This window comes from Lepidothrix coronata, unplaced genomic scaffold (genome assembly GCF_001604755.1).
Source record: "Lepidothrix coronata isolate B3197 unplaced genomic scaffold, Lepidothrix_coronata-1.0 Scaffold14, whole genome shotgun sequence".
Lineage (NCBI taxonomy): Eukaryota > Metazoa > Chordata > Aves > Passeriformes > Pipridae > Lepidothrix > Lepidothrix coronata.
The window spans coordinates 1350203-1372235 of NW_016690194.1; the positions used below are offsets into that span (position 1 = coordinate 1350203).

At 36.8% G+C, this 22033-nt stretch overlaps 1 protein-coding gene across 1 annotated transcript in view; it reads left to right on the top strand.

The window, feature by feature from the left end:
- Positions 1 to 22033, top strand: part of DENND4C (DENN domain containing 4C) — a 70082-nt gene that overhangs the window by 42313 nt on the left and 5736 nt on the right. The window contains exons 17-31 of the mRNA XM_017806074.1: positions 221 to 427; positions 1091 to 1219; positions 1898 to 2042; positions 2370 to 2516; positions 4704 to 4829; positions 5644 to 5784; positions 7103 to 8250; positions 9829 to 10009; positions 11623 to 11732; positions 14232 to 14407; positions 15785 to 15967; positions 17457 to 17646; positions 18543 to 18788; positions 20118 to 20235; positions 20858 to 21011. Coding sequence (XP_017661563.1) covers positions 221 to 427; positions 1091 to 1219; positions 1898 to 2042; positions 2370 to 2516; positions 4704 to 4829; positions 5644 to 5784; positions 7103 to 8250; positions 9829 to 10009; positions 11623 to 11732; positions 14232 to 14407; positions 15785 to 15967; positions 17457 to 17646; positions 18543 to 18788; positions 20118 to 20235; positions 20858 to 21011 — 3401 coding nt within the window. The remainder of the gene's footprint in view (positions 1 to 220; positions 428 to 1090; positions 1220 to 1897; positions 2043 to 2369; positions 2517 to 4703; positions 4830 to 5643; positions 5785 to 7102; positions 8251 to 9828; positions 10010 to 11622; positions 11733 to 14231; positions 14408 to 15784; positions 15968 to 17456; positions 17647 to 18542; positions 18789 to 20117; positions 20236 to 20857; positions 21012 to 22033) is intronic.

Sequence of the window (22033 nt, forward strand, 5' to 3'; positions counted from 1 at the left end):
AAATTAATGCTTTAATGGGGAAAAAAAAGATTAATCTTGATGCTAGTTTTTGCTTGCAGAGAGTCTTAATAAGAGAGTAGTAAGAAGGGATCTTCCATTGAATGTGTGGATTGTTATTAAATGCTTACTCTTAAGAAGCCAGTATCTGAGTTAGTAATGACTTCTAGATTCAGAGTGTTGTATCTTTTGTCTGCTTTTTTGTTTTGTTTCTCCCTCACAGGAGATAAAAACAGCCCATAAATTAGCCAAGAAGTATTACGTAAACCCCCCACAGTGGGCTAAGTGTCTCTTCAGTCACAGTTACAGCCTATGGTTTATTTGTCTGCCAGCCTATGTCAGAGTTGCACATCCCAAGGTCAAAGCGCTGCAGCAGGCATATGATGTTCTGATTAAAATGAGGAAAACCGATGTGGAACCACTAGATGAGGCAAGTGCAAATAAAAAAAAGCTGCCATGAACATGGAGTAGGGCAGAAGGTGCAAATACAGTCTGTTTCACTGCCACCACCAGGTTAAGGTTTGACCTTTCTTAAAGCCACTTTAAAATCATCTCAAATAAGTCTGCTTAACTAGGGCAACTGGAATTTAATTTCCTTTTTCATCCCCAGCATAGTGTCAGCTGGGTTAAATACTCCAGCTTAGTGTTGCTTATCATCTCTCAAATGACTTCCAGAAGAAAATTCTTGAGTATCCCTGTTTTTAAAGGCACTTTGATTTAATGCTTTGCAGCCATATCACACTGATGGGATAATAGGTTTGTGTGCAGCATACTATTCTTTCAGTAGAACCCACAGGCACACAGCAGCAAGTTATCCTGATCTTCTCATGGGTGTTTCCCTACTTCCTTTTGTTTCTCAAACAAAAGAGCCAAATGGAAAAAAAAAAATCAGCATGCCCAACAATGTGACTGCCGATGTTATTTCAGCTCCTGTGATTTCCTCTTTAATTTTTGCTCCCTCTTCAAGTTGTGGGGTGTATGGACGAAGTAGTTGCTCTCATGTGGCTTTCCCTTTCAGATGTGTAAAAGTTGGACATAAGCAGTTTCACAGTTCCTGTCATCAGTTCATTTCTGAACTTCTCTATCTTGTCAGGTCTGCTACAGAGTAGTAATGCAGCTCTGTGGACTGTGGGGTCAACCTGTTCAGGCTGTGAGAGTCCTTTTTGAAATGAAAAATGCTGGAATACAGCCAAATGCCATCACCTATGGTTATTACAATAAGGTAAGGGACCAGTATCTCTCTTGCTATTGTCACTCCCAACGTCCTGTAACACGTTTTGAACATTGTTTCTTAGAGGTCTTCACTTGGATTTGCTGATTCTGTTGGTCAAGCAATTCTTTTGGACGTACTTACTGTTGACTAGATCTACATGGCATGATTTTACACTGATAAATTTATATTCCTGTGCTGTTTGACTAACCAGAAATTCTGTTGAAATATACATTTAAAGTGTTTCCATTTGCAAGTTTTGGAACCGTCTGGTGCTTCAATGTCAAATACATCTGTTCCAAGGTATATTCTTTAAGAGAGCAAGATCCAAGATGGATGAAAGCTGGAATTGGGCTAGTGGAAGTAGCCTGCCCCTCTTTTCTTTGCTTCCAAGTTCCTGTAATATGCTGATGAAACTGCATTATAAGCTATGTGGTGCTGTCAAAATATATAAATAAGAACAGAGCCCACTGTGTTTACTTAAAGAAATCTCGATCCATTGTTTATTTTTACTCAGCGCTTGTATACTGAGCTGTGGAAGGGCTCATAAAAATTAAAGTGTTTGTCCTACTTTCCATGGTTTACAGGAAATGTGTTTTTTTGATTAGGGAAAAGAACCTGCTCACTGTACCATGTTTCTTCAGTGTAACTTTCTTACTGTTTTTGTTATTACAATGTGACTTTTTGTAGGCGGTTTTAGAGTCTTCTTGGCCTAGCAGTAACCGCAGTGGCATATTCCTGTGGACAAAGGTACGAAACGTAGTTCATGGCACAGCACAATTTAGGCAGTGCTTAAAGAAATCAACACGGAGCCCACAAGTGCCTGTGATATCAGGTAATAAGTTAATTGAAATGGATTTATTTCTGCTGAACAAGAGCATGATGTGCTTTCTGAGGGATTGCAGCTAACATTGTGGCTTTTTAAAGTGGAAAATCTTTCCTTAAGTATATAGAAATTGATAATTGCCAACTTGATGCTTTAAACAGTATTAGAATGTCCTTTGCACAGTGAAGGGTTAATTGTCTGAATTCTGTTGCTAGAATTTCATATTCTTATGTGTGCAAGCAGAAGTATTTACTGTTGTCTGAAAAGGTTAGATTTGTTTAAAAACCTGAGAAGTTAAATCCTCTCTTACTAACCAGCTCTCATTCATCTCTTTAGCTCTGCGGAATCCCACAGGTGGAAGTGATGGGGACATGGTGAGCCATGGTAGCGTGGATAGTTCTAATGATGCTAACAGTGGGGAGCACACTCTCTTCGTCAGTGACTTAGTCAGGCTTGATTCCATTGATAATCACTCTAGCACAGGTACTAGATTCTGCTGGGTTTCACTACTAACAGTTCCCCAAAAGCCTAAATTTTTTTAGTCTCCTGTTGATTTCCCCTCCATAACTAAAACCTTCCCCTCTTGAAGCTCTAGAGACTGAAGCATGGAGTTAACTTGTGTAGAAAAGAAATACATTGTTGTTGAATATTACTCCTTTTTTGCAGATCATGTTTCTTATTAGAATGAACCATAGCAGAAATACTGTTAAGTTAAAATAAATGTCTTACTGTGCTCTCATATACCTTGCTTTTTGTGTTAATCTTCAGAAAAGGTATGAAGCGGTTTAATTTTTGCCTGTTGTCATTTATTCGTAGAAGTGATAGTCTGGGTCAGTAAAATCTTGCTCTGTGTTAAAGGACAGGAATGATAGTTGTTGAGGTGATAAGAAGATAACGCTTGAAAATGTTTCTCCTTGATGTTATTCCAGAAAGGCCTAATTAGCATTCATGGAATTAGTGTGTTATGTTTGATTATAGTAAAATATGCTTTTAAAGGCCATATTCAGCTTTCTTAATGGTAGTTGCTAAACTTTGAAATAAATACAGAAATTATCCGAACCTTGTAATGCAGTTTTTATGAGAAACTATTAGAATGGAAAGATGGGATAAGCTGCAGAAACTCCACCTTAAACATGGTGTGCCCTCTTCCAGATAAACCGAATTAAAAAGAGTGCACAGAAAGTTAATTATTTGAGATGGCAAGACAAAATGCATGGTTCTTCATATTTGCTTTAGTACTGATCACATCCTACCTGTGCACAGTCTCAACTAAACTTCCTTTCTGTGTGTACTTCAAAACTTAATGTACAGATGGTTCTTGCACACTCTTCATGTTTTTAATATCTTGAGCCCTTTGTAAAAAGGACTGTGAGTCTGATTCCTGTGCTTCATCTGATATGTCTGCCTAGATTACTGAACTTCCCTTCTCTCTGCTCTTTGTTGCTCTGCTTTTTGCTCTTTGCTGTCTCTTGGGTGCCGCATTTGTCCTTGGCTATCACGGTGTGGGGTGCAGACATATGGTGTGAAGCCTTGGATGCACGTGTGCATTATTTCTACCCTTGAATGTTACTTCTGCAGGTAATTCACCCATTTATTGATAGGGTATTTTCACTTCTGTGCAAAGCAGGGATACTAACATTATTGAAATTAGATAGAAATTAAGAACCAAAGAAATTCAGAACTTAATTTTCTATATAAAAGGTTTTTAGTATAGTAGCAACTGTATTAATTGATGTCTGCTCAAACTTATAATTCTTTTTTGCCTATTTGTTATTTGTTGGTAAAATAAACCAAAAGTAATACATATGGTAAATAAATTACGTCTGTCAGTCAAGTTTTATGGAGCTTCCTAGTACCTTTCACACTCAGTGACTTACACTTTGATCTTTTTTGGTACAGTAATGTATTCTAATAGGTACTTTAAAGCATATAAACAGTCCTATTTAACATGTTGCTGAGGGATATGTCCCATATAGTATATTTGTCTTTTTGCACATGCAGCAGCACTTCAGATAAAAATAGCAGAGAAAAAAGAGTCTTTCTAGATTGTTTCCTGTGACTGACTTTTTGGACTACTATAAACTTCCTTTTTTTTTTTGAGTGAGTGAGTTAGAGGTGTCAAATTACTGGTATTGTGGTAGAACAGACTTGTAAAAAATGTTTACATTTTTGCTTTTTTCCTATTACAATTTATACTTTGCCCTACAGTACAAAGATATAGCACAGTTTATGGTACAGTTTTTTCAGGACTGTATTCATTATTAGAAGCTTGCTTAATTACTGTTGTGCTCATCTAAATTTCTTTTGTAGGTGCATTTGAGAATTTAGCTTGTCCAGCAGTTAAATATTTCATGCTAATGAGATAGGAAAGGAATGAAGGGGGATACAGTGCATTAAAAGTATTTAGTCCCCATAATGTTTCTGGGGGAAAAACTGGTCTTTAATTTAATTGGAAAAGTAAATTTGGATTGGTATAGAGTAATTATCTCTGCTGTCATCATCACCAAGTAGATCTGTCCACAAATTAGGCATTTTGGAGATCTTACTATGAACTTTTCTGGAGAAACAACATGTGGAACAAAATAATTTCAATTCTTTTGTTTTCTTATTGAAAACAAATTTAGGAAAGAGAAACAAATTTGAGGTACGTATTTGTATTTCTTCAAACAGGTGGTCAGTCAGACCAGGGTTATGGATCCAAGGATGAACTTTTAAGAGATGATGGAGATAATCTTCCTGCAACTGAAACACCACTAAACAAAGATATTTCTTCTAGAGCTGGAGACTTAATAGAAGGTTAAGTATGCATGTTTAAGTTGATGAAGGCTTTTGGTAATAAATGGGTTTCATGCATTATGAACCAGCACAAATACTAGATGTATTAGTGATGTTACCAAGCTCAAAATATAACTGTATAAAATCTCTTGTATTACTTCTGTGCCCTAAATAATGGCAGTGGAATAAATACAGTTAGAAATAGCTTTTTATTAGACTAATTTAATATAGATGGAAAAATTGTACAAGTGCTGTACAAGTGCTGGGGTACACAGTATTTTACATTTTACATTGCTCTCATTTATATGTTTGAAATCTTGACAATTTTTTTATCTGTACCAGTTGACCTAATAAAAGACACTACTTTTTCTTACGAACTCTTCCCAGCTGTAGATGACCCTATGGTCATCTTCTGTCTTCTGTCCAAATTTTGCCCTTAGTTTTCCTGTATTGTATTGTTTTCAATACTGAATGTGTTTCATACCTGGGTTACTAGATCCTTTATGTGAGTTAAACTTCTAAAGCTTCATTAAAGAAGTAGCCCTGCATGAAAATGTGCGAACTGCTGTTCTTGCTCTACTTTGATTAGTTGAAAAAATACCAAGGGGAGAAATTGGCAAATGCTGGAAGCTTGTGAACAGTTAAGCAGTCTCTGTATAATACTGGTGACTGTCACCTTCCTGGATATTACTTCCAGGAAATGCTCAGTACCTAGTAGGACTGATCCTTTGGACTGTTATTACATAAGGGAACAACGTTGGAGTTTGTTTTACCTAACAGTGCAAATGAAATTATTTAGTTAAATCTAGTAAAGTTGACATTCTCTTTCTTACAGAGGTTTCTGCAGAGAAATCTTACGAAAAGCAGCAGCTGAATACAGAAATTCTGAGTCCAACTGATCCACCTGCTTGGGGTAACAGTATTGTGAAAGTTCCATCTGGCATTTTTGATAGCAGTGGAAGGAATTGCAGTGGGGGTAAGTCACTGGGTGAAACAGAGCTTGCTAAATCCTGGTCTTGTTGTGCTACAGCGTTTTGTAATCTGTTTCATGTTATGGAAGGAAACAAAACTTCTATTCAAGGTACGGATGCCTCACACGGCATTTGCATTCCACCTTTGCAAGTGACTTAGGAGGAACCTCTTGATTCTAAGGTTGAAAATCACTATTGAGTAGATCAAAATCGAGATTTTTCCCTGTCCCACATTGAGTGTTTCAGTAATGTTCTGTGACAAAGAGAATTAAGTGTCTCTACTCTTGGATTTTGTCATCTCAACCTTGCTGATCTTGGACAAGTCTCTTTATTCATGTAGCTTACATTGCCCATGTATAGTGTGGGAACAACACATATTATCTTTGTGTTGCACAAAATCTTTTTACTTATTTGGAGATTTACGATGAGGAAGATTTATGGATATATAAAAGCCAAATCTTGGGGCTCAATTTTTTTCTGCCTTTGTGTCTGTCCTTTACTAGGACAAGGTAGTCCAGTTTCAGTCTAGCTTGATAGCAAAGAATTGAGTCTCAGGTACGAAGTTGCCCAGAACTTTTTTGGCAATTGTAAGAACTGGTGGCTAGCCAAGAAGCAGCATTGATGTGAGACTCAAACATCCTCCAGGACTGGATATGGTACAATGAGTCCTCTGCTGAGATCCTAATATGGTAGAATTTCCATACTTATGGAAGTTTTTACCTAGCTAGCAGAAAGTTATCTAGGCAATTAATATTCCCAATTCCCCTGAGGAAATAGGAATATTTATGAGATCAGTTTATATCTTCCACATGCTAAATTTAATTGGTGTTTTCTAAATATACTGCTCTGTCATAAATGAAATAATGCATCTACACTGGGCAAAAACACATGATAGTTTTTTTCAGAACTTGAATGAGCTACGAAGTTTGATGTATAGATCTATGACTATAGCTCTTGGGGAAAAAAACAAACCAAACGAAACAAAAAAACCCCACAAACAACTAGAGCAATTTTACTTGGAATTTTACCTTCCTTTAGTCCATGGATGTAGTACCTCCTCTTTGCTGGACGTTGGCACAGGGAAGGGAGGTAGAAGCTTAAACGGCTTTGACTCCAAAGAGTAGATTGCTTTTGATCTTCAGGATGCCTTTGCAGCTGGTGAAATAATTTGTTAATGCTAGTGTAACTTCTTAATGGATAGCTTGAGACTGTGGTACTCACAGTTGTCTCACTGATAAGGAAATAAAGGAGATTTCACATGATTTCAGAAAATAAACATTTTTGGTGGCTATGAATACCATATTAATGCATTTTCTCTTTTAGAAACTGTTTCTAGCCCACTGTTTATAACTCAGGATTCAGTTGAAGATGTAGTCTTTGGTGATGTTCTTCCTAAGAAAACAAGTGAAAAAAGACAGAAGAGGCAGAAACTGTTTTCAGAGAGAAGCTGCAGTTTCAGCAGTGAAAGCAGAGCAGGAATGCTGCTGAAAAAAGGCAGCTTGGACTTGCATTCTAAAGAAATAGCAAAAATGATGGGAGCGGATGCCAAGATTCTAACAGCAGCTTTATCAGGAGCCAAAACTTCACCCTGTCATATGAATAAATCCCAGAGCTTTGAAAATATTGTTGACCAGCAGGTTTCTGATATAAGTGGGACTTGGAGTTGTGTGACTGAGACTGTTTGGGAACTAGAGCATAAGTCTTCACAAGTGGTGGAAGAACCTGGGGAAGGGCAGGAGCATCTTGAGAATGGAAGAGGTGAAAACGTGACTGCAGTGGAAGACATGAACCTTGAACAGTCAGCTGAGTCCAAAACCCAAAAACCAGAATCTGAAGATGCAACTGCCAAAAGAAATAGCTTTTATGGAGTGGTTAAGCCTATCGAAAGGGAAGATGTTGAAGTAGGCTTGGACCCTTTATCTTTGCTAGCTACTGACAGCACGCAGCCAAGTTATCCAGAACCTGGGGAAAAGTTGATATCACCAGTTGCAGCACGTAATTTGGCAGATGAAATAGAGAGCTATATGAATTTGAAGAACCCATTAGGTAGTAAGTTTCCCAGCATGGAACTGCATAAGCCAGATAAGGAAGCAGAAGCTTCTGGTACACTTGGTCACTCCCAAGAAAGGAGGTCAAGCCTACCTTTGGATCCTGTCCTGCCATCGCCTAAGTCTTATGAAAATCGAAGAAGTCCTTCTGTCTCCAGATCCAAAACATTCACTGAACGATCAAAGCAACAAACCCATCCACAGGTCCAAAAGGAGCGGTCTTCATCTTTGACAGGACTGGGTCGTTCTTCTCAACATGGCTCGTTAGGAACTGTCGTAACAACTTTATCCAATCTGAAGTTAGACAATATACTGTCTGGACCAAAAATGGATGTTTTGAAATCAGGCATGAAGCAGGCTGCCAATGTAGCCAGTAAGATGTGGGGAGTTGTGACTTCGGCATATAGTTACTCAGATGATGAGGTAAGTGTTTTTCAATATGACAAATTTGGAGAGACAAAGTTAGAGGGATAACTTTTGTCTTCAGACGATTGCTTCTCAAGGAGGTGTTTTTTATTAAGTATTGACTTAGATTAGCTAATAAAATTATGCTTTATCCATGGTATTTTCCCTTGCCATTAAAAAACCCACATTTCAGACAAAAGCAAATTAAGTGGTCTTGGTGCAGAAAGCTTGAACTTTTTGTTCTCAACATTCCTCCTATTTATTTATTTATTTATCTTTATATTTAAAGAAGCTGAGCCAAGAAACCCTAGTAAGAACAAAATTGTGTTACCTTAAATGATGCCACACTGCCTGTCTTATTATACAAAAACTAAGGTTGTGAAAACAAATCACAAACCTAAGAAGTCATATTGGTGGGAATCAAAGTTGAAAGTCGTACGGTACAGCCTGAGATCTAGTAAACTTACTTGTTGGGAATTTGGATGCTAAATGTTATGGTTCTTGTGTGACTAACAGAGTCATTTTTGGAGTAAAACATTTCAGAGCATAATTACAAGAATGAAGGAGGAGATAGATGGATGAATATTGTAACTTCCTCTTTTCTACACGTGTTGTTGTTGTGGCTTCAAACAGTTTTCTCTACTTAGAAGGACCTCTGCTTGATCCAGTTAACCCCTCAATCTGGTGTTTGGTTTTAAGGCTCTTTTATCTCTCCTCTTCAGGCTGATAAGATTCTTGTTGCCTTTTTCAAATTCTGTCTTCTTCGCCCAGTGTTCATAAAAGGTGGAGAAGGGGAAGATAGCTGTCTGGCTTAATTTCTACATGAAACAAATTTAACTTATGTTGCTAATAGGCTCTCCAGTATTAAATAAATTTTAAAAAATTCTAATTTTGTTTTTACCTAGATTTTGCCTATGACAGTGAGAACTCAGTGCTTTGCTTTCTTTCCTGAGTTTTTTTTCCTATGAAAAGGTGTCTTCTGTGCCTTTCTATTACACTGACCTATTACATAGAATTTTGTTGAATGGCTCATAATTCCATTGATGTGACTTATTCTACTTTTCTTCAAGCATCCTTTCATTCTCTCCTATTTTATTTCTTTAAATCACTTTTTTTTAATATCCTAATTATTGGTCTTTCTTGCATCTTGTGTCTTGGTGACTGTGTTAATGCTGCATCATTTCAGCTGATATGTTTCATTCCTATTTTCAGTTCTCAGAATGTGACTTCAACTTGAACCTTTTTTCTGACAATTCCTTCATTTTTTGTAATGTCTATCAAATCACAGTTATGCGTAATTTGTCCTTTTTCTCCTGTAGTGAATAAGTTTATATCCCTGTAGTTTTGTCACTCAGTGTGATCCTCAGCTAAAGTATTTTTGTTGTTAAAGTCTGTCATTTTTTCAGTATCTTCCTGCTTCATCCATTATCTGCACTTTTTGAGGTTACGTAGATTTATCTTACATTTAACAATTTTTTTACGTCAGGATTTAATCTTAATCTGCTAGTTTAATTATTTATTCTTTAGGATAAAGATAGAAGTCAAATAATGGATGTGGAAGTACTCAAACCCACTATTTTTCTTCTTGCATTAAAGGATGAAAGCAACCAACCAGACTATAACTTCCCTGTAGGTTTTGAAGATAATATTTTAGGAGATAATCTGTCGTCAAGAATTGGAGCCCCAGGGCTAATTACAAATGAGCTTGGACAAAGCACTACTAGCCTTGGCAGTAGCAGTAGCAGTGGAGATGCAGGAAGACAGCATTACAGTGCAGGTGAGATTAGTTGATTTTGTTTTCCCCATAACTTGATTATAATACAACAAACAGGGAAAACTATTGTATGTGAAATCATTAAAACAGTGAAAGCTATGCTAATCTGAAATTATTTCAAGCCCTTAAGAGAATTATAAGCATATTTTTATTTCTGTTCTGTACTCTTCTCTTGCATTAGTAAATATTTAGCTAATGTTTCTCTCTTTGTTGGATGTATAAAAAGCTGATACAAAATGCAGGAATTTAACCATAAAATATGGTTATTATGGTTATTATTATTTAACAAAACAAATATGGTTCTGCTGTGTATGTGATAGGAAGATTCCTAACTAGTTATAGCAAGAAAGACCTGCTCATTCATGTAGTCATAATACCCTGAAAGTTCTTGAAATAATACAGAAAAGACGAGCAGTTCAAGAACTGCAATAGGTGCATAACTAAAAGACAGATCTTTTGAGGGGGGAAACAAGCAAACAAAACCAAACCAAACCAAGAAAACTAACTCCATAGCCTTAAGCACACAAAAAATCCAAAGCAAAAATTTTTCATCTTTACCATGGAATAGGGAGTGTTGGATACATACTTGATTTGAAGTTGTAAAGGTAAATAATTGATGACTATATACCTATTGCTAAATTGTCCTCCCCTCCCCACCGCCAGATGTAAAACTGGATTAAATAAATATAATAATTTTCAGTTCAGGTTTGATTCTTATTTTGAGAAAAAAGATATGTTACTGAACCAGCTCTGAGGTTGATTTAGGTCTTTTTGCAATACAAAAATGATACAAATATTGTAAAACTGTCTGCATCAGGAGAGGAATAACTGTCTTGCAGACGGGAGATAAGCTGGCCCTGTCTCACAAAATCTTGAAAGATATCTTCTAGTTCCAGTTAGTTAGAAGGGTTATAAGCGCTAACTATAAAGAGTGGCAGCCAACAAGCTATGTCAAATTTGTTCACAAACATAAACTTGAGCTGAAAAATCAGAATAGCCTTCTTTATAATAAGGGAATGCTGGTAGTATTTTTTTTCAGTAGAAAAGTTTGGCCTTGTAAAAAGTAATGCTGATAATTTTGCCTCCTAAAGCCAATTTCACTGTTTTCTTCTGGTGAATATATTACAACTCCTTTTCCCCAGACCGAAACTCATAACCCTGAAACCAAGCCTTACCAAAGAAGCGCATTTGTTTTACTGCAATGTTAGCCAGGGAAAACTGAAGCACAGTAATGGCATATTTGGTATCGTGCATTTCAGCTGGTACTATCCTTCTCTTTACAATTTACATGTGGACATATTGTTCAAGAAATCATCACCAACTTTTTAGAGTATATACATTGAGCAGTCTTACTGCTCTTTGCCAGTCTTTATTTTTTGTGTTTTTCTTTTACTAATCTGTGATATATTGTGTTAGAAAAATAACCTTGAAATGTTAATCACAAGCATTATATTTATCTATATTGTAATCATAATGTCAGTGAGTTACACATACCTTTGGACATCTTTTGGTACAATTTTCTTGCCTTGGTTAAGCAGCAGTTATTTTCTTTGAGAATGGGTTAATTACTATTTGCTTGAATACAAAACAAATACAAAACAACTCTTTCTGTGCAGGTGAAGTTTCTTTCCCCAGAAGTATGAAAGTTCTAGATTCTGAGAGATCAGAGCACAACTCTTCACATAATACTAGTTTATCCAGCATTTTCCAGAACTGTGCAATGGAGGTAAGATTAGTACACTCATAGATGAAAGCTAAAATCATTAATTACTGTATGCATTAATTATCTGTTTAGTTGGATTGCGATTGTTTTTTTCAAAACATCTTTTTCTTGTTTTTACTGCAAAGATGGTTAATACTTTTAGCCTGGGGTATGACATTTTTAAAAAAGAAGAGTGTCTTAAATGCTTTTATGTATCCTTCATATGTAGAGAGAAAAGACTGTTGAGGGAAGGGTCAAAACTTGTAGTGAAACAGAAGTTAGAGATGAAACAGACTTTTTTGTAGGGTTTTTAAATTCTTTTTCTGCATGAAAATTATTTTTTGTTAGTAAATAATTGTATGAGTTTGCCACAGCCAGCAGGAAAGTCCTCACACAGGTATTTGCTTACTCCCCCTTCATCAGGATGGGGAAGAAGATTGAAGGGGCAGAAGCAAGAAAAAGCTTGAAGGTTGAGATAAAGACAGTTTAATAAGTGAATTGGGGGGAAAAAAAAAGGACGGAGACACAACAAAAAAAAACAGCAATGCAGTTATCAGTCAGCACCAGGACACCCCAAGGAACAGCTGTCTTGTAAAAACAAACATATACAGAGTTTTATCTCTGAGTTTGATTTTATAGAATATCTTTTGGGTCAGCTGTCCTGGCTGTGTCCTCTCCCAGCCTCCTTGATGGGTTGGGGACGTAATGAAAAAGAAAAGTCCATGATGGTGTATAAGGCACTGTGCAGCAACAACTAAAACAGTGGTGGAGCTGGTGACCAGTCTAAAACACTGGACTATAAGGAATGCTAACAAGAAAATTAACTCTGTCCCGGCCAAACCCGACACGATAATGTTTGCCTCTCTGTTTCAGTTATTGCTTCTAGATGATTTCTGATATGTAGGCAACGGTCACTGTGTTTGCCTTGGACACTTTTCTTTCAGCTGTAGAGTTATTTTGCTAGGTCCTGTGTTGTTTTCTTTTATGTTTGATCCTTGTGAAACTTTTGTACTGCATTATGTAAGGGGCATAGTATAGTAAAACAAAAATGTCATTGGGCAGATATCTAAAATATTAGATGCTGTGTTTCATGGCAGGATTTTGGTTGTTTCCCATGCAAGTGAAACAAGTAAGAGGAAGCCGAAAAGTCAAGGTGTACATCCTATTCTTCAATTAGTACAGGATTAATTTTATCATATATTCTCCAGTTCTCTATCTAGTTTAGTGATGAGACTTTTATTAGGCAAAGACCACCTTTATGGTTTTCCGTTTGTAGTGAGTTTGCATGGCAAGGTTTTGGTACTGAGGAGGCTGCAGGGGTGGCTTCTATGAGAAGCTGCCGGAAGCTTCTCTCTGGTCCAACAGAGCCAGTGCCAGCTGGCTCCAAGATGTACCCACCTCTGCCCAAGGCCAGGCTTGTCAGTGACAGTGCTGCTGGGATAGCATGTTTGAGAAGGGGAAAAAATGCTGTTGTGGGAGAGGAGTGAAAATACATGACAGAAACAGCTCTGCAGACACCCAGGTCAGTGAAGAAGGAGGGGTAGGAGGTGCTCCATGCACGGAAGAAGATATTCTGCTGCAGCCTGCAGTGAAGACCATGGTGAAGCAGGATGTCCCCCTGCAGCCATCCCCCCATGCTGGAACAGGTGGATGCCCAAAGAAGACTAAACCTGTGGAGGGGAGCCCGTGCTAGAACAGGCTCCTAGCAGGACCCGTGACCCCATGGGGAGAAGCATGGAGACTGTCTCCTGTGGGAGGGACCCCACACTGGAACAGGGGAAGAGTGTGAGGAGGAAGGAGCATCAGAGAAAACCACAATTTTCCATTCTCTCTTTCCATGCACCATTTCAGGGAAGGAGGTAGAGAAGTCAGAAGTGGAAGTCAAACCGAGGAAGAAGGGAGGGGTGGGGGGAAGGTGTTTTAAAATTTGGGGTTTATTTCTCATTACTCTACTCAGGCTTTTAACTGGCAGTAAATTAAATTAATTTCTCCTAGTTGAGTCTGTTTTGCCTGTGACAGTAATTGGTGAGTTATCTCCTTGTCCCTATCATGACTCACAAGCCTTCTGTCATATTTTAATAGAGTGGCTGTGGTGAGCACCTGATATCCAGCCAGAGTCAACATACCACGCAATTATAAAACTTTCTGTTGTATTTGGTTGCTTTAGTTTGGTTTTGGTTTCTTTATTTTTTTGGATAAGTAGGCATGCATTTCCTTATACAATTCAAAACAATTCATATATGCTGAAGGCTTCAAACAGCAAGCAATTGCAAATGCCAAATTAGTAACCTTTCAGGGTAATGCTTTTTCCAGGTCAAAAATAAATTACTAATATTTTTATTTCAAAGATAAAAGTTATGTGAATGAGAGAACTCTGAGGACGATGAGAAAGTATTGGTGAATACAATTCTCCCCATTGGCATTCTGATACCTGTTAAACTCTGGTGGATAATAAGCCTATAAAAAACCATTATAGAAGAACCCTGAAACAAGATTGATAATACTCATTCTTTGCTGTTCTAGGTATTGATGTCAAGCTGCTCTCAATGTAGAGCTTGTGGAGCTTTGGTTTATGATGAAGAAATTATGGCTGGATGGACAGCAGATGATTCAAACTTGAACACTACCTGTCCTTTCTGTAAAAGTACCTTTCTACCTTTGCTTAATATTGAATTTAAAGACCTACGTGGCTCTGCAAGGTCAGTGTGTTTTATAGATACTGTTTCTGCCTTTGCACCTGTACATGGTTATGTTTTTTTACAAGAGGATCTTTGATACCTCTCCCAGTCTAGACTATTTGACAACCATGATTGTGCTGAGGGAAATTATAAGTTGCACAAATTATCGAGATTCATTGTGTAACAGCCAAAACCCAAAGAATTGGTTGCCTTTTTACCAATTTTTCTTTTCATACTTTCCATACTTTTTTTAAGCATAACTGTACAGAAGGCGTAGGCCTGTTTTCATTTTGTTTAGATTTTAAAACAAAACCTATGGATCTTGAGCTTTCTAAAAGCGTATGAAGAAGTTTTTAAATCTGTAGGCAAAGAATTTTTCCCAGATTAAATTTACTAACAGCTTTTAGTTACACATGCCCTAGTTTATTGTTTCTGCAGTTTTAAGCTTCTCTGCTTACTATTTTTACCTCTTTTAGTTGCATTGTGAAAACTGGAACTTGATTTAAATTTCTGGTTCTCACTGTAGTGGTTATGGCTGTGAAAAAGAGCTTCCATTAGTGTTCTCTACTGCAGAAGTTGAATATCTGTAGCAGCTGTAGAATGTGTAGTTAAAACTTAGCAGATAAAGTCACATTCTTGTTATCTTGTGCCTGTAATGGTGTATGATCACGTATTCTGTTGTTGTGGGGTATATGTTGATAGGTCTTGGTCTGTGGAGAAAAGAACACACACACACACAACACTGTGATGAGACAAAGGGATGTCCCCTGCTCCAGAGAAGCAGCAGCTTTTATTCAGTTCACTCGCTTCTACTTTCCCACACACACAGAATATAAACATATTCTTGCAAAAACACCCAGGAATGTAACACCTGCAGCCAAACACAGCCAAACAGCTTCGCCCCTGTACTCCTTAAAACTCAGGGCTGTGTCCGTGGAAACATCCAATTAGCCTCACTCTTCTCATGGGAAAAGGCCTAACTCTCTCTAATATTTTAAACTCTTCAAGCCCCATGGATTTCGTGGAGCTGCCACTTCTCCCCACAGTCTGTAATGTCACATTACAATAGCAACCATTTTCAGTGATGAATCAGCTATTGATACACTATTTTTGTTCTTGGGAACCCTGTCAAACTAAGATCATTAGTAATGATTTATGTCCAGTGTAGGATTTCTTCTTTCGCAGATCAGATCTCTCTGTGTTCATTTACTCTGCCTATATAAGTTTTATGGGTGAGAGTAGGATGAAATTTGTGTCCTGTTGTCAAGCTTGTCCATGTTTTATGTCCTTGTTTTTTCTACTTTTGAAAAGTAAATGTGGAAGATAGGAACTTTACGACTTTGTACTTATATCTTAACCTTGATATTTTTCTCTCCTCCCATTCATGTTGTAACTTAGCTTTTTCCTGAAGCAAAGTACCTCAGGAGATAGTTTACAGAGTGGTACCCTTCCGTTAACCACGGATCCCCTGGAGCAGAAACTGTTGTCCAGTCCAGCTGTCGCTGACTTGATCAGTTTTTCAGATGACCTGCAGTCCAGCCACACCATAGCTGAAGAAACTAGCTCTGCAGCTGAGCAGAGGTAGGTAAAACAGGATTTTGGGTTCTGTCAGAAATGTATCAGTACTTCCATACTTCTAAAGTGAAGGTCGGCTTATATACCAAATTCGATAAAGTACAATTTTAACTTGATGATCATCTGCTTCCTCCCTTTCTTTTTGCATGTTTTAAGCATGCTTATATCAGTTTGAAGTACACTTATTCCACTAAATGAGTAGGTTTTAGAGATACAGCTATAGAAATAAAACTTCATGTCCATCTGCTATTGATTAATAGGTAAAACCTCTAATTGTTAAAACACAATTACCTTTTAAAGTCACACCAAAATCAAGCATTATTTCTCCATTCCTTGTATGTATGTTTTAAAAAGAGGAACACTGCATTATGAATAAAAATAAGTCAATTGTCTGGAACAGTTTTATTTGAGAGAAAGCTCTCAGAGCACTGAACAATTTTGCTGAGTGTGTTCTGTGACAAATAAAAGCTATGTAAAACTGAAACTCCAAAAAACAATACCACCTTTGAAACAGTTTGAGGGGGGGGGAAGCATTAGGGCAAAGGTGTCATGATGAAAGAGGGAAGAACTGAAATAATGCTGCTATGAATTGTGACCTTTCTTCTGGGATTGGTTATGTTTTGTTGTAATAGTTTTTTTTCGAAGTCATTACTCAGTTTGGAATTCTGGAGTATTAGTCCCTGGGAGCTAATGAGGTGATGCCTGTGTCAGATAATTAAGACTTAAATGAATGTAGTATTAATACACTAAAAGTGAAAGGTGGTATTGCTTATGTTAATGTCTTATTTTGATGACATATATTTTTAACTAAAGTAAAACTTAAAATGAAGCTCACCAGTAAATTAATCTCTTCCCTCTCTTTGGAGATTATTTGAAAGCAGACACTTTCTGTTTCTATTGTTTTTTCTTCTTTATTGTAGTTGAAGTATTTTTATCCATTGTTTCAGTTATAAGGAGCACAAAATGAAGATTCCCAGATCTGCAAACAGCTTGATTGCATGGGTTAAATCTGACAAGCTTGAGTTTGCTTAAATTATCTTGCTGGATGAGTTTGACACCATTTTTTTCGCAATTATTTTGGAATGCAATTTATAAATTGTTTTCTGTTATATTTTTATTCTGTTTATGATGGAGAAAGTAAACATAAAGGGAAGACGATGTAAAAGTGAGCATAGCCAAAACAAGACAATCTTTGTAGGTTGGCAAAACTATATATTGCTGTTTTTCTAAGCAGGGTAAGGCTGTACCAAGGAATGGCACCTGTACAGAATTGCAGTGCTTTCAGATTTGTGTCTTAGGTTATACCTGGCTGCTTTTCTAGAGAGGTATTTACACCATTTGAGAGGCATTTTGTTTTGTGTTCTTTGTGATTCCTTATCAGTAGAGAAAATTGGTTTGGGATCTTTACTTGGCAGCCTTTCTTTGCTTCCTTCCTGTTGCCATAGAAATGTCAAATAGTTTCATATTAGCATATTTTCGTCTAAATTTCACACAGTGATGTGACAGAAGAACAGACTACAGATCCCAGAACCATGAAGACATATGCCAGTAATCCACCAAAAAGGGGAGTGTCCTTGACTAGGAGCCACAGTGTTGGAGGTCCACTGCAAAACATTGATCTTTCCCAGAGACCATCTCATGGCATTTCAACAGTTAGTCTTCCAAACAGTTTGCAAGAAGCTGCGGTAAGTTTAGAAGCTGCATATTCAGTTGACAGAAAACCATTGAATACAGTGAACTTACTAATATTCTACTACTAGCATTCTTGTCCATTTGGGAAATGGGAATGGCCAAGCATATTTTCATGTTCTTACTTCTGAAAAAAATCTTGGTTCACTTAATCTAAAATTGCTTTTTCGATACTTTGTACAAATGGTTCTGTGTGATTTGAAATGTTCTCTCTAGTGGAATGAAGCCTAGTCTTTGTCTTTCTAAACTGGACGTTTGTTTTAATAACGAAGCAGCTTCTACAGCAGACTAAACTCAGTAGTATGAACAACCCAATGTTGCAAGAGTGAAAGTTCATTCCACTTCTGTGCATTTACTTCCACTGCTACTGTATATTCTGTTAGGCTTACCTGTTGAATGGTTGGGAGAAGGTAAGAGGCAGTACCGAGGCTCTTACATTATTCTTACTTGTGAAACAAAGCGTTTCCCCTCTCTTGGTGCTTTTTATTGTCCAGAAGCTGTCTTAAAATGTGAACTCATGATTCAATTCTGCAGCTGATATAATTGCTGACATTTTTCTGTAATTTCCAGCCACAGGGTTAGTACCAGCTACCAGTTTAGATAGCTTGAAATTGCGCAATCAGGAACAAGTTCTAACAAATTAGCATTTTTTTTCTTGTTTACATAAGAGAGAGAACCTAGATGATTGTTCTTCACAGTTAAAAAATATCACAACAGTGAAAACTGCTGCTACTAAAGTTATTGTGTGTTCATTAGTTCCAGAGATGTCTTCCAAATCTGAAAGGAAACTGCAATGAAGGTTTCCAGAGCAAGTAATCTTGAAAAGTATTTCTGGGAAAAAAATCTTTGATTTTGTAAAAAATAAAATTTATGTGTGGTGTTCTGTTTTTAGGATCCTTTAGCAAAAAGACCTAACCCTCTCCCTGTATCTGTACCCTACTTGAGCCCATTGGTATTGCATAAGGAGCTTGAATCACTGTTGGAGAACGAGGGAGAGCAAGTAATCCATACATCTAAATTCATCAATCAACACCCCATCATTTTCTGGAATCTAGTTTGGTATTTCCAACGGTTGGATCTACCTAGCAACTTACCTGGACTGATTCTAACATCTGAGCACTGTAATGATGGAGTGCAGGTAAGTGGCTTCCTCATATTAGAATGGCAAATACTACTCTAAGTTAAGTTGGAGAGTTTGGTTCAAAACAAATGGGTAAGTAATTTCTGAATAGCTTGAATCTAGATTCTTGTTTTTTATAACAAGTAGATAGGTTTGTTTTCCACAAGGAATCTTGAAGGAAGATGAGTGAAAACTGCCTTCAAATTCTAGTCAAGCTGGTCTCTTTCAAAAAGCTGGAGAGTAAGATTCATTAAAGATAAGGCTGATATGCAGAAAGAAGCAAGATGTATCTGTGAAGAACTAACAAATAACAATATATGGCAGTACACAATACAGTGGGTTACATACTTGAGTTTATAACCTTTTAAGTTATTGGGCAGTATTTTTTGTTCTCTTCCAATAATAGGTTTTGCTATTCAAACTCCACTGAGTTTCATTACTATATGACTAGAACAAAAGCTGTAGAACAGATATATCTTTTTAGTGTTTTGATTTTCTCATTTTAAGGAGTAGATGTTTTTCTGTAACCTATATAATTTGTGTACATAGGTACCACATTCGATATGTATTTGTATATAATGTATGCAAAAAAGGTAGTATTTTCCTATCTGCTTGTATACACTTCAGTTTTAAAATTCTTTCCCTCAGTTTTCAAAATAACACCCACCTAGAACCAAGAACAATTTTTCAAGAAATATAGTTGAAGACAATACTAATGAAGTCTAAAGCGTATTGGAAAACCACAGTGCATTAGCAGGAAAAAGCACAAGATGGGACATAATGTCTCCTAATTACTATTTAAATAGACACACTAAGTGGTAAATTTTTCTTCTCTGGTAATTCTCCCTCCCCCAGAGGGACTTAATGTTATAAAATAATTACAGAACTATTGTATTGACTGCCATATATTTTTAATGGAAATAAATAGTTCATATTTTTATACAAATAAAGATTCTTTTTGCTTTTTGGAAAGGCCAGCACATAGATATGCATACCAAATCTTCATCAGGTCAGAAAATATTACAGTATAGTATGGTAAGTAGTACAAATCAAGTAAAGTGTTTGGTGCACAAAAAATATTTCCAGATACATAATCAGAAATATTTTCTTCAGATGTCTGTAGAAGACTAAATGTTCTTCATAGATTAAGATAAACTGGAAAAGGCAACTAAATGTTGCAGTATTTGTGACTGCTCTGGTTGAGTGCGGTTTACTGTAGAAGATATTATCTCCTTTTGGTTAGATTTTGTTAGATTGCAAAATGAGTAAAAGAGAATGTTTTTTTCAATAATGTAACACTGTACTGATATTTTCAAAACTTGTTTTCCATTTCCTCATGTTTTTCAGCTTCCTTTGACATCTCTTGCTCAAGATAGCAGGCTAGTATACATCCATCTACTGTGGGACAATATCAACCTCCACCAAGAGGCAGGGGAGCCCCTCTATATATCTTGGAGAAATCTCAGTAAGTTAAAAAAATGTTACAGAAATCAGAAGGAGCAGAGGCTATGGAAAGAAACAGTTGTTTCGTAGTGTATGAAGCGTATACAGCCCATCAGTTTGAAAGCTTTTTTAGTATGTGGAACATCTGCAATCCCTTAGCTACTTGACATAGTCTAGATATCACATTAGATGTGAAAATACCTTACTGATCTGTGTGAAAAAGTTTAATCTGTTCATTGTATGTCATTCGCTTAAACAGGGTGTGTGAGAAGTTGCTCTAGATGTGGTGCTTAATAAGCTTCACCTGAATTGAATGCTTCACTGCATTATCTGGTTATAGCTATGCAGGCTTGTGAGCTAACAAACCATCACGGGCAACATCCAATGCTGGGTGCTCTTCAATCTGTTGTATTTCTCTGTCATGTGGGAGTTCTTGCACTTGGATAATTGATGTATCCTGTCATTTTGTATAAAGTAATTTTTGCATGAAGACTATAAGCAGACACAGTCTTTCCATTTTAACAAATGTCTATAGATTGAGTAGAGGTTCTCTATATGTATCTCACTTTTTGAAATACCTTCTGCTTATTAAAGTAAAAAAAAATAGTCACTGCTTTAATAGTCTTTATGCTCACACTTCCTAGATTCTTCTGAAAAGAGACCCTCCACACTGGCAGAAGATCAGCAGGCAACAAACACTTTGTTAGAGAACATCAAACTAAGTATTCAACACAATGATGTTGTTAAGCCAATCAACCTTCTCCTACAGAAAATTAAGCCAGATGTGAAACGACAGAGGTAAAGGGGTAATCTCGTACTATTTTCTCCCCACTGAAAATCAAACAAGATCAGACTGTATATATTTCATAATTATAATTTCATAAGGACCTCTGGGGAATATTCAGTTTCATTTGTGTCCACCAAACACCATAGTTTTATTTGTTTATGCCCATGTTTACGAACAGGTGCATTCTGTATCCCTATGCATAGTACATCCAGATCAAATGGATGAATGGGATTCTTAAATCAAGATGGACATTCTACAAATGAGTAAGAAAAATGCAGATGTTAACTATGCAGATTTTAGTGTTAATCCAGATGTAGTAAATTGAAAAATACAAATGTAGCATACAGCATACTGTTGCAGTGTGTGGAATATTCTCCCTATTTATATCTATTGAAATTCTAGCAATCTGCAGTATTGGCTATGAAAAGAAGATGCAGCATGATCCACAAACGGAGACACTTAAATAATCCTTGTATGGTACATTTTGTCACCTGCACTGGAATTCAAGGGCTTTGTACAGAAGAACCTCTAAGTAAATTACCATGTTTGAAGTCTGTCATGCTAAGTCATCTCTGCTTCTGTGTTTTGTAGTTACTAAAAAGAAGCAGAAACTAATCTGCCTAGAGAAACAACTTTACGACTTCCACAAGGGGAAAAATTAATATCTGATTATTCATTTTTACCTAATTGTGAGACAGATCCTGACATTCTGAAACAAAAAAAACCAAAATATGGATGATCTGAAATAAACCCACACCTAGCGCTTCACCCTCAGGCAGGAACAAGTTGTTAAATAATAAATAAGTGGTGATTAATTTCAGATTTCTTGTTTCTATGAAGTTTTTATGGCATGTTTGGCAGGGGAATTTTTCGTAGAAAATGTAACTGCTAGGATTTGGCAACAATGTAGCTTTCTGCAATAAGTCAAAGTACTCAGATGTTAGAAAACCTAAAGCTGGTAGTCATGTAGATCGTTCACTTTTTAAACAGAACAGTTGCAGAAACTACATAACGGAAGATCAGCATCTTCAGT